This window comes from the organism of the source record quoted next, unplaced genomic scaffold, assembly GCF_019419815.1.
Source record: "Pyrus x bretschneideri cultivar Hongxiangsu unplaced genomic scaffold, Pyrus_bretschneideri_v1 Contig61, whole genome shotgun sequence".
Classification (NCBI taxonomy): Eukaryota; Viridiplantae; Streptophyta; class Magnoliopsida; order Rosales; family Rosaceae; genus Pyrus; species Pyrus x bretschneideri.
Genome location: NW_025999800.1, coordinates 1,235,122 through 1,247,668, shown reverse-complemented (window position 1 = coordinate 1,247,668; position 12,547 = coordinate 1,235,122). Strand labels below are relative to the sequence as shown.

General features: G+C 36.6%; 1 protein-coding gene across 1 annotated transcript; it reads right to left on the bottom strand.

The window, feature by feature from the left end:
* Nucleotides 1-452: 452 nt before the first annotated feature.
* LOC103936844 (coniferyl alcohol acyltransferase) lies at nucleotides 453-4,006 on the bottom strand. The gene is made up of 2 exons (XM_018644908.2): nucleotides 3,545-4,006; nucleotides 453-2,155 (listed from the first exon to the last, which is right to left on the bottom strand). The coding sequence occupies exons 1-2, from the start codon at nucleotides 3,950-3,952 to the stop codon at nucleotides 1,187-1,189; spliced, it is 1,377 nt and encodes a 458-aa protein (XP_018500424.2). The 5' UTR covers nucleotides 3,953-4,006; the 3' UTR covers nucleotides 453-1,186.
* Nucleotides 4,007-12,547: the final 8,541 nt, after the last annotated feature.

Here is a 12,547-nt window from a genome sequence, read left to right as displayed (position 1 = left end):
GTTGCTGTAGAATCAGCCGTTCCCGGAGCACCTTTAGTTTGGATAAACAGGACTGCATCAAGGCTGACTGGTTATCTATCCAAGTCTCGGTCGAGAAGGATTTTCGAATCTTTATTGGTAGAGGTTATCTCATTAACCATCTCGGCGAAGTGAGGTGTTACAGGTTACTACATTCGGCACATTGAAAGCCGAATTTGATATTGAACTTCGTAGAACTAGCAGCCTTGTATTTAGGGTCAAGAACCCGAAGGTCGAGACGTGTTTTTTCCTTGGCTGCAGTTGCAAGATCTAGAAGTCAGTAGCGCGTTCAACGCAGCATCAACAAATTTTACTCCTCGGCTGAGCTTGGCTGACGAGTTGGCACGCCCCGCATCAATCGAAGGACATAGTTAACTCATTAGTTACTTGGCCTGCACGCCACTTAGGCTTAGTAGTTTTTAGGATCAACAACATCCAAGCAAACTAAAAGTCTTTTGCATGATTTTGATAAAAAGAAGATACAATATATTGCAGCAAGAGCTAGATTACTGGTAAGGAATAATGAAATAGCTAGGCAACACTACTTGATTATATCTAAATTTACCTAATTAAGATAATCAAAAGTCAAGGGCCTTAACACATGAGCAGCCTCTTTCTCCATCAACTCCACCTGCCCCTTCATCATGTGCATGTACACAATCCAGTCACCATTACCAACTGGACTTGGCATTGGCATGACATACCCAGCATTGCCTCCCCACGGTGAAGTGAGGTGTTACAGGTTACTACATTCGGCACATTGAAAGCCAAATTTGATATTGAACTTCGTAGAACTAGCAGCCTTGTATTTAGGCTCGAGAACCCGAAGGCCGAGACGTGTTTCTTCCTTGGCCGCAGTTGCAAATTCTAGAAGTCAGTAGCGCGTTCAACGTAGCATCAACAAATTTTACTCCTTGGCTGAGCTTGGCCGACGAGTTGGCACGCCCCGCATCAACCGAAGGACATAGTTAACTCATTAGTTACTCGACCTACGCGCCACTGTAGCTTAGTAGTTTTTAGATTTAGGATCAACAATATCCAAGCAAACCAAAAGTCTCTTGCATCATTTTGATAAAAAGAAGATACAATATATTGCAGCAAGAGCTAGATTACTGATAAGGAATAATGAAATAGCTAGGCAACACTACTTGATTATATCTAAATTTACCTAATTAAGATAATCAAAAGTCAAGGGCCTTAACACATGAGCAGCCTCTTTCTCCATCAACTCCACCTGCCCCTTCATCATGTGCATGTACACAATCCAGTCACCATTACCAACTGGACTTGGCATTGCCATAACATACCCAGCACTGCCTCCCCACGGGAAATGGTACGACCCGAAAACAGGCGAGCCCCACCCGAAATCCACCTTGGAGCTGGGGAACCGTTGGCCGGACGACACAACAAATGCTGGCCCCTCATTGCTCCCACTGTCGTATATTTTGGTCAAGTATGGCACTGGTCTATGAGCCTCAACCCAATCTATCAACCCCAAAAAATGTTCCTTGGTCACAGCACATTCCAAAAAATCATGGACTTCCTTAGCTACCCAACTCAGTGGCTTCTCTGTTAGGTCTTCAATATTTTCCCCACCAAATGGAATAGACAGCACATTTCCAAAGTATGCAGCCATTAGAGTTGCATGGTCGTTTTGGTAATTTCCCTCACTTAATCTTGTCCGTCCATCAACAACAATGCCCATTTTACATAGTTTTTGGGCACGATCATTACTAGTGTCACATTTTGCTACCATTTTCCACAAGAATGCACAGAAGGACTCGAGCTTGGTCCTTTTATAGCCATTGGAGGTAGCTAGGGCTTGGAGATTTTCAAGCTGCTCGGATGTGATATAGTATATGCGGCTGATGAGATGGTCATGATCATCAGTAGTACGGCCTTTACTGGGAAGCGGCAACGCCGTGATGGGCACGTACATGTCGTTTAGGGAGGGGTCGATGTGACCAGGACGACGAGGGTTAAGCAAGGAACGACGAAAAGTTGGTTGGATGGTGAGGGATTTGGACTGAGCCATCTCAGCCCATGAGACCAGAAACATGTTGGTTGAGTAGGCATCTGCGATGCGATGATCAAATGTGCATGCCACCACCACACCACCACAGTTGAGCTCAGTTACCTGTAATTTAACAATAATGCTATTCTTACCATCTTATTATACCACATTTAGAATACCACATGATGTGGAAGCTTAGGTGTCAAACTAGGTGGAATTTCTATTTATTTAATTTTTATTTATTTTTGCTTAAACCCTACCCGTTCAACTTCCCTGTTAGATACGTTTCATCTCTCCACCTGATTTGAGTCCACCAGATGATAATATAACATGGAATGAAATTTTCATTCCTATAGAGGATTAGGAAAAGATTTTGGTGCTAACCAAAGGTCCATGAAGAAAGAGTAAAAGAGGTTGTCTTCCAAATCTTCTTCCATTCGGAAGATCCTCAACAGTAGAACAGAAAGGAAAATATCGTATCCAATCCTTTTCAAATTTTTGTTCAATGTTGCTGGAATTAAAAACCTATGAAATCCAATGTTTGGCTAGAAGGCATAAACCATTAAAATTGCAAACTTGATTTGGTGGCAGAGCAAAACAATCACTGGGCGCACCATTAGGATATTCGGTCAATTGGCAGTGATGAAGGGGGTCGAGCACCATCAATCAGTCAGGTGAAGGAAGGTGAAATTAGAGAGCGAAGAGGGAGGAGGCCCCATCGGTGAGGCTTGAAAACGGGAGCAAGTAGGTTTCATTATTATTTTTTAATTATTTTATTAATAAAAATCATTGAGTAAAATCGTAAATATCCACCTTAGTTGACATGAGATTTTTTTAACTGATGTGGATGTTCATCTCAATTGCCACATAAGATGGTATAAAATTATGGTATATTTAGATGGTAAGAATAACATTACTCGTAATTTAATTTGTTTCCATAATGTTAGAAATTTCTTTTTTAAATAAAAAAAATATAATTATTTTTAACTGAAAAATGTTTTTTTTTTTTTTTGTTGTTTTGTGTTGGGGGGGGGGGGGGTTCAATTCTCGGAGTATTTTATAACCCAAAGCACCATAGAGTTTTTTACGGTAAGTAATTAGAAAAAGAAGTCGTAGTATTCACATACATTTTTTATTTTCCATACACTTTTGTTAATTTTTGTCTATTGGTATCTTCAATTCATTCGATCCAATAGTTGAAAACTGAAAGAGGTGTGTAAAGGTAAAAATAGGTGTGTTGATTGCACTACTCTTAAAAAAATTGTCCTTCTCGCGTGGTGTTGGAAATATTTTGTCAAAGCGAATCATCCGTACTTAGGAAAAGAAAATTGGTGAGTTAAAAACTTGGTGAGTGCATTGTAGATCAATGTGACAGGTACTGTTCCTTTAAAATATTTTACGTGTTACAAGTTCATATTCATAATTACATTCCATAATACATGCACATTTCAACTACACAGTAGAAACGTTCGAAACATGTAACAGGAAATGACATGATAGTTAGGTATAAACCTGGACAGCCAAGACGCCATGCTTCTTCTTGGGCACCAGCTTGCCCTCAATGCTCTGATCAGGGTCATAAAAGTTGAGCTCCTTAAGCTCAATATCTGCAAACGCTTCGGTGAAATCAACGCCGCGGTTGTTGCATAGAATCTCAGGCTCCCCGTCAGAGTTCGGTACCACCTCACCGGATAAGGCGTAGAAAGTCACAAGAGCTTGAGCCATGGCCTTCTTCAGAACCCCAACCATGGACCCAAAGCTCATGCTTTGCTTATTTTTGTAGCAAAAGAAAACTCCCACGTCCAAAGGTGGCAAAAGCAAGTCAAGGTTGGAGAGTGGTAGCCAATACTCTTGCAGTGGCAAGGCACCTGCCACCACTTCTTGGTTGCTCATCGTCACCTTGAACTCTCCTCTCCCCATGTTTTTAAGTGATTATTTAACTGCTATATGGTTAATTTAGTTTTTGTGAGCAAAAGACTAGAAGAGAAGGACTGAATTTATAAGGAGGAATTGGAGAGTGAAGTGACGTTATAGCCAATAGGATATTAAGGGGACGTTTGCAAGGGGCAAAGGGAAGAGCTAGCTAGCTAGGTAGCCAAGCCGACAACCCTCCACATTTTTTCTTTCTTTTCTTAAGGGTAGTATAAAAATAAAAATAAAAACCCTGAAATACGTAAAATATTTTGGAGTAATGTATGTGGCGTAAATGGTTCAAGTCTCAGATATGAGTCAACATCTACTACTAGAAAATATCATTTTGCCGACAAAAATCGATGGTAAGGTTTATAATCCTACGTAACTCGTTCTGGAAGATCTGCACTTCGGATTTCGGATCCGTAACTTTTAAAGATCCACATTATACTTCTAGAATAACATACTAAAATCTTACCACAATCCGACGGTCGAATTTCGTCATTCACAAATTCATGTGGCAGTCAATTAGCCGATTAACTATGAAACTACATTAAAACATTAGAATTTCACTAAACGGACGTCAAAAATGGTTTTAGAACGTTGAATTATCCTAAGTTAGATCCTGGGTCAAAACCCGAAAAGAATCAACAAAAATCAACTGTCAACGCAAGGAATATTCTGAATATTCCTCTTCTTCAACCTCTCCGGTCGTCGGATTTTGCAGATTTTGCAGATTTTCTAGCAATCTTTAGAACTCCATATCTCACTTATTTCTCAACCAAATTCGACCCATAATATACCAAAATGAAGTTAGAGAAGTGTAGAACAATATTATATCTACTTGGAGTCCAAAAGGTGGCCGAAAAATGGTGTGAAAGACGGCTGCCCGCAGAAAAAAACTAGGTTCTCGCCAGAATTTCTGGTCAACCTTTAAAGATCCATAACTTTGTCAATACTCAATGAAATTGAGTGATTCAAAAATGAAAATCATAGTGTGGAACGAGACGAACAGATTGGCACCTTTTTCAACGCTAAATCGCCGTATTTTGGCCAGAAAATAGTCTGGAAGGTCACGGGTTCACCAAAAATTGGGCAAACCTTAAATCGTTATAACTTTCTCATTTTTCAATCAAATCACACGATCCAAACATGAAAATTTATATAATCAATGACAGGAATCGATTTATACCTGTTTTAAGTTCAAAAGATGGCTGAAAATTGTCTGAATCATGCCCAGAAGTCTAGGCCCAAAACCTTGTTCTTCGAACTCGTGTTTCGGGTTCGTTTTCAATGAAACAAAAATCACAACGGAGTTTATGGTGGTGAGGACATGCAGATAATGGTGGTTTTGGTGTTCAACAAGCCCAAATTTTGGTGGTGGCGGTGGTTTGTTCCACGGGAAGAAAGGGAGAGCCGAGAAAGAGTGAGAGAATTTTCTAGAGAAAGAGAACGGGAGGGAAGAGGAAGGAGGCAGAGAGTTCCAGAATTTTTGGGTGCCCACGTGGCACTCACCCAATAGTTAGACAAAAATATCACATGTCTAATTAATTATCAACTTACCAAAATATCCTAAATGTTCAAAACCTCATAAAATCTTTGTTATAATTCCGAATTACATTCTGCTTGTGCCCACGCGTTCGTAGCGACGAATACTACAAGGATACGCTAAGAAAATAGATCTTACATGACATGACAAGGTGGTCAAACAAAGTCAACGCATTTGCCTCAAAGGGTATTTTCATAAATTCACTTATTAAAATTATAAAGACAGTAAAATTGGGAACGGACCGTTACATTTTACATCACATGTTTAACATTTTTACTTTGTTTTAAATTTAAAATAAATTCATAAGATTTTAAAAAATATTTTGTAAAGTACTATGGAGTTGCAATTATTTAATCATTCATCTCATTCTATAAAAATTGCATGTGTCATCAGAGCATTGCAGTGACCTGCCATAGAACCCAAGAGCTTTGAGCTCTAACTCTCAATCTTAGGTGTGATGGAAATAAACGTTATGTTGAGTTTAAACTTGAATCCAGTGTGTTTTTAGCCCTGTTGTCCTCTGCAAATGCATGCATGTCTTCCTCGACGACAAACTCTGGCGACCTCTGTGGCTTTCCTTGACCAAACCACGGCGAGTTAGCCATAAAAAAAGGTATCATTCTCTTCTTCTCGTTGAGAAGTATGATTTTTGTTTTTGAATCACTCAATTTCGTTTGAATATGGAAGAAGTTATGAACGTCTAAAGTTTACCCAGTTTCGAGCGACCTCCGAGGCTTTCGAGCCATTTTTCGAACAAATAACAGTGAGTTAGCCATCAAGCAGGTACCATTCTCTTCAGCCTCGTTGAGAAGTACAATTTTCATTTTTGAATCACTCAATTTCGTTGAGTATTGACAAAGTTATGGACGTTTAAAGTTTGTCCAGTTTTCCGGCTAGTTACCCAGTTTCCGACGGACCAGTCGCATTTCAGGCCATTTTCCGGCCATCTTCGGCACTTTTTGAACTCCAAATATGTACAATCTTGTTCTACATTTTCCTAGCTTCGTTTTGATATATTATGGGCAAAATTTGGTTAAGAAATGAACCCGTTATGACAATTTGAAGTCCCAGCCATCACTTTCCAAATTCCGGTGGTTTACATTCAGAAATAGTGTGCATTATTACATTGTAGTTCCAGAAATAATGTGAGTTATTTGGTTCACTTTTATAAATAGTGTGGGTTATTTTGTTGTAGTTCAGGAAATAGTGGTTCACTTCATAAATAGTACTGGTTATTTTGTTGTAGTTGAATAAATAATATTTGTTTTTGGCCAAATTTTTTTTGTGGTCCCGTGGTGACACACCACTTTCAATGTTATCCTTGTGATGAAAAGGTTGTTAATTAAACTCCCGTGGTGAGCCCTGTTAGCAATTGATGTCCAAATCCAAACTTCCATTAGTCTTTCGTTAAAAACACTCATGTGACTCTCACATGGATTGGTCAAATACAGTCATTTCAATCCAAATTATATCTTATTCTATAGACATCTAGTATGACTTAGGTATACGCTTGTTCTTTTTGGGTGAGTTATGACATACACTTGTTTTTCTTGTGAGTTAGAAAGTTGGCATCTGATTCCAGTGCACAAAGCAAATTGAAACAAGTGAAAATGAGAGATAATTTATAAGAATAACTTAAAGAATTAAAGACAACAGGTGAACGACATTGCAGTTATGCATTCAGATGAGTGAAAGGCATTGCAGAATTAAAGAATTGAAGACAATGGGTGAAAGGCAATGCAGAAAATTCAATTTTCATGTCTGCCCTCTGCAATATGAACTTCAAGAGCATAAGAAACTTAAATAATTAAAATTCAAAGAAGATTAAGAAAAAAATTGAAAGGTTGTGTACTAGCCAACTATAACGTGCATCAAACCACTCTACTAATTAAAGACAAAATTGAAAGGCATATATGATACAAGAATGAAAATTCAACTAAGACTAAGACTAAGACTCTAACTCATGATCAAAGACGTGTTGGCATTGAAAAAAAACCAATGGTTTATTAGAAGTATTATGATTTCCAAACGAAATTAAATCATACCTAAGAAATTATAAACGGCTTCACTTTCACCTCTTCTCCTAGCCATTGACGTGGTTTTACAAGTTTAGTTTCACTCTTTACATTCAAGCTTTTTTCTATGAAATCTAATTTCCGTTAAACCCTAACTCATACTAGATGTCCATAGAATATGATGTAATTTGAATTGAAATGGTGAATTTAACCCTCCATTGATACTCATGTGAGTTTATTTAACGGAAGACTAATGAAAGTTTAGATTTGGACCGTCAATTGCTAATAAGGCTCACCACTGAGGGCTTAATTAAAAGCTTTTTCACCACAAGGGGCACATTAAAAATGTCGTGTAACCACAAGGACCATGAAAAAAATTTGGCCTTTGTTTTTCTCTCATCCATAAACATTATGGGTTATTTTGATTTGGTTTCATAAATATTTTTTATATTGATTACATAGTATTCTACCATCATTGTTAATCACACTCCATATTATCATTAATCATAATTTGCTCACATAAATTGTTAAGGACTTGTAGCGTAAGTGGTTCGATTCTCAACATTCCCTCTATGTAAACCTCTTGCATTTGTTATACAAAGGTAAAATATGGTTGCTTCTTTTAAAATTGAATGAATAAGTTTAAAATAAAGGAAAAGAAGAAACAACAAAATTGGACATTGCTGATGACAAAAAAGTTATGGATCTATTGAATTTACAATTAGAACATATTGTTTCAAGAAAATAAAACAATAATAATAATTAAGCATCTTGATCTTAATCAACAAGCACATTGTGATAATAATTGATCATATTGTAAGGTCTGGTTTGGTACTGAGGTGATTCTGAAAAAAGCTAGGAGCTGTTATTGTATTTGGTAAACATTCAGCTTCAGTTTTTTTTCATAGTTTTGGATGAAAAAAAGTCAAAAACAAAAAGCTGCAAAACTCAGCTTTGAAAATTCGGTTTTTTTTCACATATGTTTTATATAAAAGTTTACCAAACACTATAATACTGTTTTTTTTTTCAAAAGCACTTTTACAAAAAAAGTTTACCAAACACTCTGCTGCTTTATTTCACAGTTGTTTATTCTCACAGCACAACAGAAGTAATTTTTTTTTTTCATAGCACAGCAATACCAAACCAACCCTAAGTAGGGTCAACATAATCAAGAAATGACTTTACAGGGACCCTCGTTCCATTCAGCTCTACCTTCATTGTCTTTCCAAGGCAACGTTTTCGCATCGACCTGATTTCAATCCGGCTGAAAGTACTCCCGGTGCTGTTGAATTGGCAACTGCATCATAGTGGGTTGTAGCACCTCTAATCTACTGACACAGTCGATAAATTAGCTTTCATGGAGACAATGTATTATTTTATGAGGATAAACAAAATGCATGAAAGTTCCACATGATAAAAAGTGCCAGTGGGAAACGAAGGCCCTGAGTTTTGGTGACGGAACTTAATAAAAAATGCATACATTTCTAACCTCGTCCAAAAGTCCAAAAACAAAACTTAATAACAAAATAATTAACCAACTATATATGACGTTATTCTTTATTATGAATTTATAAATGGAGAATGTTTGTAGGAAACACTTAATGCATCAATATAATGGGAAGCCTAAGCCTGAGCCTTCGGTATCTACAAAAATATGCGGCAATGTCCAAATCTTGGTAATCCGTGAAATTTCAAGATTGTGCTTTAGTCTCCTTCATCCTCCTTATATGCTTGTAAACTTTACGATTGTGTTCAAGAGGTCTAAGGTAATCAATTAAATGGTTAAGATGATATGATGGGAGTATAGACGAACCTAATTCGGAGTGCGTGAGGTTACATCTTGGGTTGTTGAGCACTTTGACCATTAGCCCCATCAAATTCACCAATCTTTTGTGCCTAACCTTCGCAACCATAGCCACCTGGGCCTACTTCCAGAAACAATACAAACACCTCCATCAGCTCAGGAACTCACAATTGCCCCTAATTATAAAACCAAGAATTGAAACGAAAAGAAAGGAAAAAAAAAAAAAAAAAAAAAGGAAGAAGAAGCAGAACACTCAGTACCCGCAAATCACAATGTAATATAAAACCAAAATGCACATCAATATTCTAATTTTCTTAGCAAAGATTGTGACCTTCACCAAAATTTCCAAGTTAACCTTACAAATGAATGTCGGCAACATTAACAAAGTAATGAGGTTCTCCATCTTCTCCACCAATAACACCAACATCAATCAGTGATCTTTGCCCTGCAGAGGGCAATAATATAAATGACAAATTAAATGCAAAACCGAAAGAGAAAAAAATATATAAAATAAATAAATTATATCTATATGTGTCAATTGATTTCTCAGTAAGTGAATTTATACATATGTATCTGTATATATTTGAACGTGAGCAAGCTGGTTTTCGTCGTGTCAAAATATACACACCCACAATTAGAGCTATTAGCTTAGATAGAGTTTTGCTTGGTCGGCTATTGTTAAATGTTAAAAAGCAAGACATGATATTAGTTTGGCTACTAATTGATTAGTTTCAAATGGAAGAAAGGATTAAGGAACAAACTACTTGACTTTTGATTAACCTGTAGCTTGCATATACGAGTAAACATCCAGATTTCTTTATTCTTCTAATGACTGCTTATAGGTTTTAATTATAGAATTAATATGGTTTATGGTTCAGAAAAGTAGGAAGGAGAAATTTTAAGCATCATTGTAAGTAGAGGTCAACATAATCAAGAAATGACTTACAAGGACCCTCGTTCTATTCAAGATCAACCCAACATTCTTTGAGCCTCACCCAAACCTCTGCATCATTAAAATGAAATCTCAAAATTCTCTTCTGTTGGCTTTCAATGCCATTTCCATGTTCATCATCTTCTTCCCCTGCTTTTTTACTATGGCGCATGTTGAGGCCTCAAGACCTCTTATAAGGTGCACAAGATAAACATACTTTTTAAGTCCATAAAATGAACAATCACAAATTACTCAAATATTGAAACCCTAATTCTGCAATTCCCCAATAAATAACAGATCACAAAACGAAATTACATCAAATTTCACATGAACAATCACAAATAGAAGACCAAATCCTAATTTTGCGATTCCACCAAACATTGAAACCCCAAAATACACAATTTTATACGCACCAAACCCTAAAATAGAAGGTTTCGACCAAAAAAAAAAAAAAAAAAAAAAAAACCCTAAAATAGAACACCAAATCCTAATTCCTAAATTCCACAAAACAGTACAACCCTAAAATACAAATTAAACATCACGTAAATTAGAGAATCCACAATCTTGTACCTGCTTATACTTCTTCTATCGCATTCCGTCTGCCATCTCGATGATGAACTCGGTGGAGAAGATGTTTGTAAGCTAACCTGTAGTGATATCCCCAACGGTTTTAGCATATACTAGTAATTGTGCCCGTGCGTTGTTGCAAGTTTTAAAAGTGTATAAAATTTGTAAAACAGTTTTACAAATATGTATATGTATTCATCATATTTATAGCAAGGAACAAACATAGAGGCATAACAGATGGTTGGGCAATTCACACAGATAGAAAAAACCCTACTCGCATTGAGACGGAGATCTTTCGGAAACCGCACAAAGTTGTCTTGTGGAAGATCAAAGTTGTTCTGTAAAAGAAATAACAAAACTGAAAAAAAAAAAAATAGGACTTTAAATTACAACTAAATTAAGCAATGTCAATAATTAAAGGTTCAAAATTTCACCTAAATGATTAAAATTCGAAATGGATATGGATGCTTACGGCTAATTGTTGTAGGAAAGATAGATAATTTGGACCATTGGGTTGCATGTAAATTCCTTTCACAGAGTTTAAAAAATATAGCAGTTTATGACATTAGTTGAATGATATGGTTAAAAATTAAAAACTGATGTGGACATTCAATTTTTATGTCTAAAACTATAAAATTAACTTTAAATAGAACAACAAATCAACTTGGTTGCCTACTAGTGTGTCCACTAAAGAGTAAATGTGTGAAAAAAATATGCTGGAAAAGAACAGTAAATCAAGACTAAGTCGAAATACAAGTTACATTCAGATAGTGAACAATTTGGGAAACACATGAGCAAGAATAAAGTTTTATGCATCTAACTGTTCTCAGAACCGGAAAAGTTAAGAACACTGCTAAACACTTGCTAGAATAATTTTTTTGGTGTTTTTGTTTAAAAGTGACTCCAATGATGTAAAAATATAATTTAAGTGTGTTTTCATGTGTAGTATGGTCCTGTATAATTGGAAATAAAAATAATCTAATTTCTAACTGATTAATCATCTATGGAAGCAAGAATGTGTCTGATCACATTCTATATTCCTAGTTAAACAAAACTACACAACCCAAAACCCAAACAAAACCCCAAATTAATTTGAAAAAAAAATTAGTCCAAATGAGCTCAGCTCATATCTCTCTCACATTCTTCTTTCCTTCCTCCGTTTTCGTACCCCTTAATCCTAAATTTTTCTTCCATCCCTTCTCTACTATTTTTCTCTGACCATCCGCGAAACCTGAACACCCCTCCTTTCCCCTCCTAGTTTATTTCAAACGGCCTCCAACCTGATATATTACTTTGCAATATCCACCCTCCAACTCAATGTACTTCCAGATCTTCCAGTTTTCTCCAACAAGAAAAACCGATCTGGGTAATTCGTGACGAAAAGATGATTGGAGAGTGACAAAAACCAGGGTTTCATACAGAAAGAAACCTAGGTCACAAAATACTGAGAATGCCGACACAGCGAAAAAAAAAAAGCAGAATAAACGAAGAAAAAAATCGAGTCAGAAGCCAGGGCAATGAGGTCGCATGGGCAATCAGGGCAAAACAGTCATTTTCCTGTGAAAAAACTCAAAAAATGGCACAGAAAGAAGCATTTGGAGGGCATTTTTATCCGTGCACTGTCCGTCCAGGAATAATTCATTAATTTGTTTAAAAGTTTCAATCCAAATTCATGAAGCTCCGACTTATCTGAACTCCGACCCAATTGCTAGGTTGGTGTTTAATAAACGATAACATA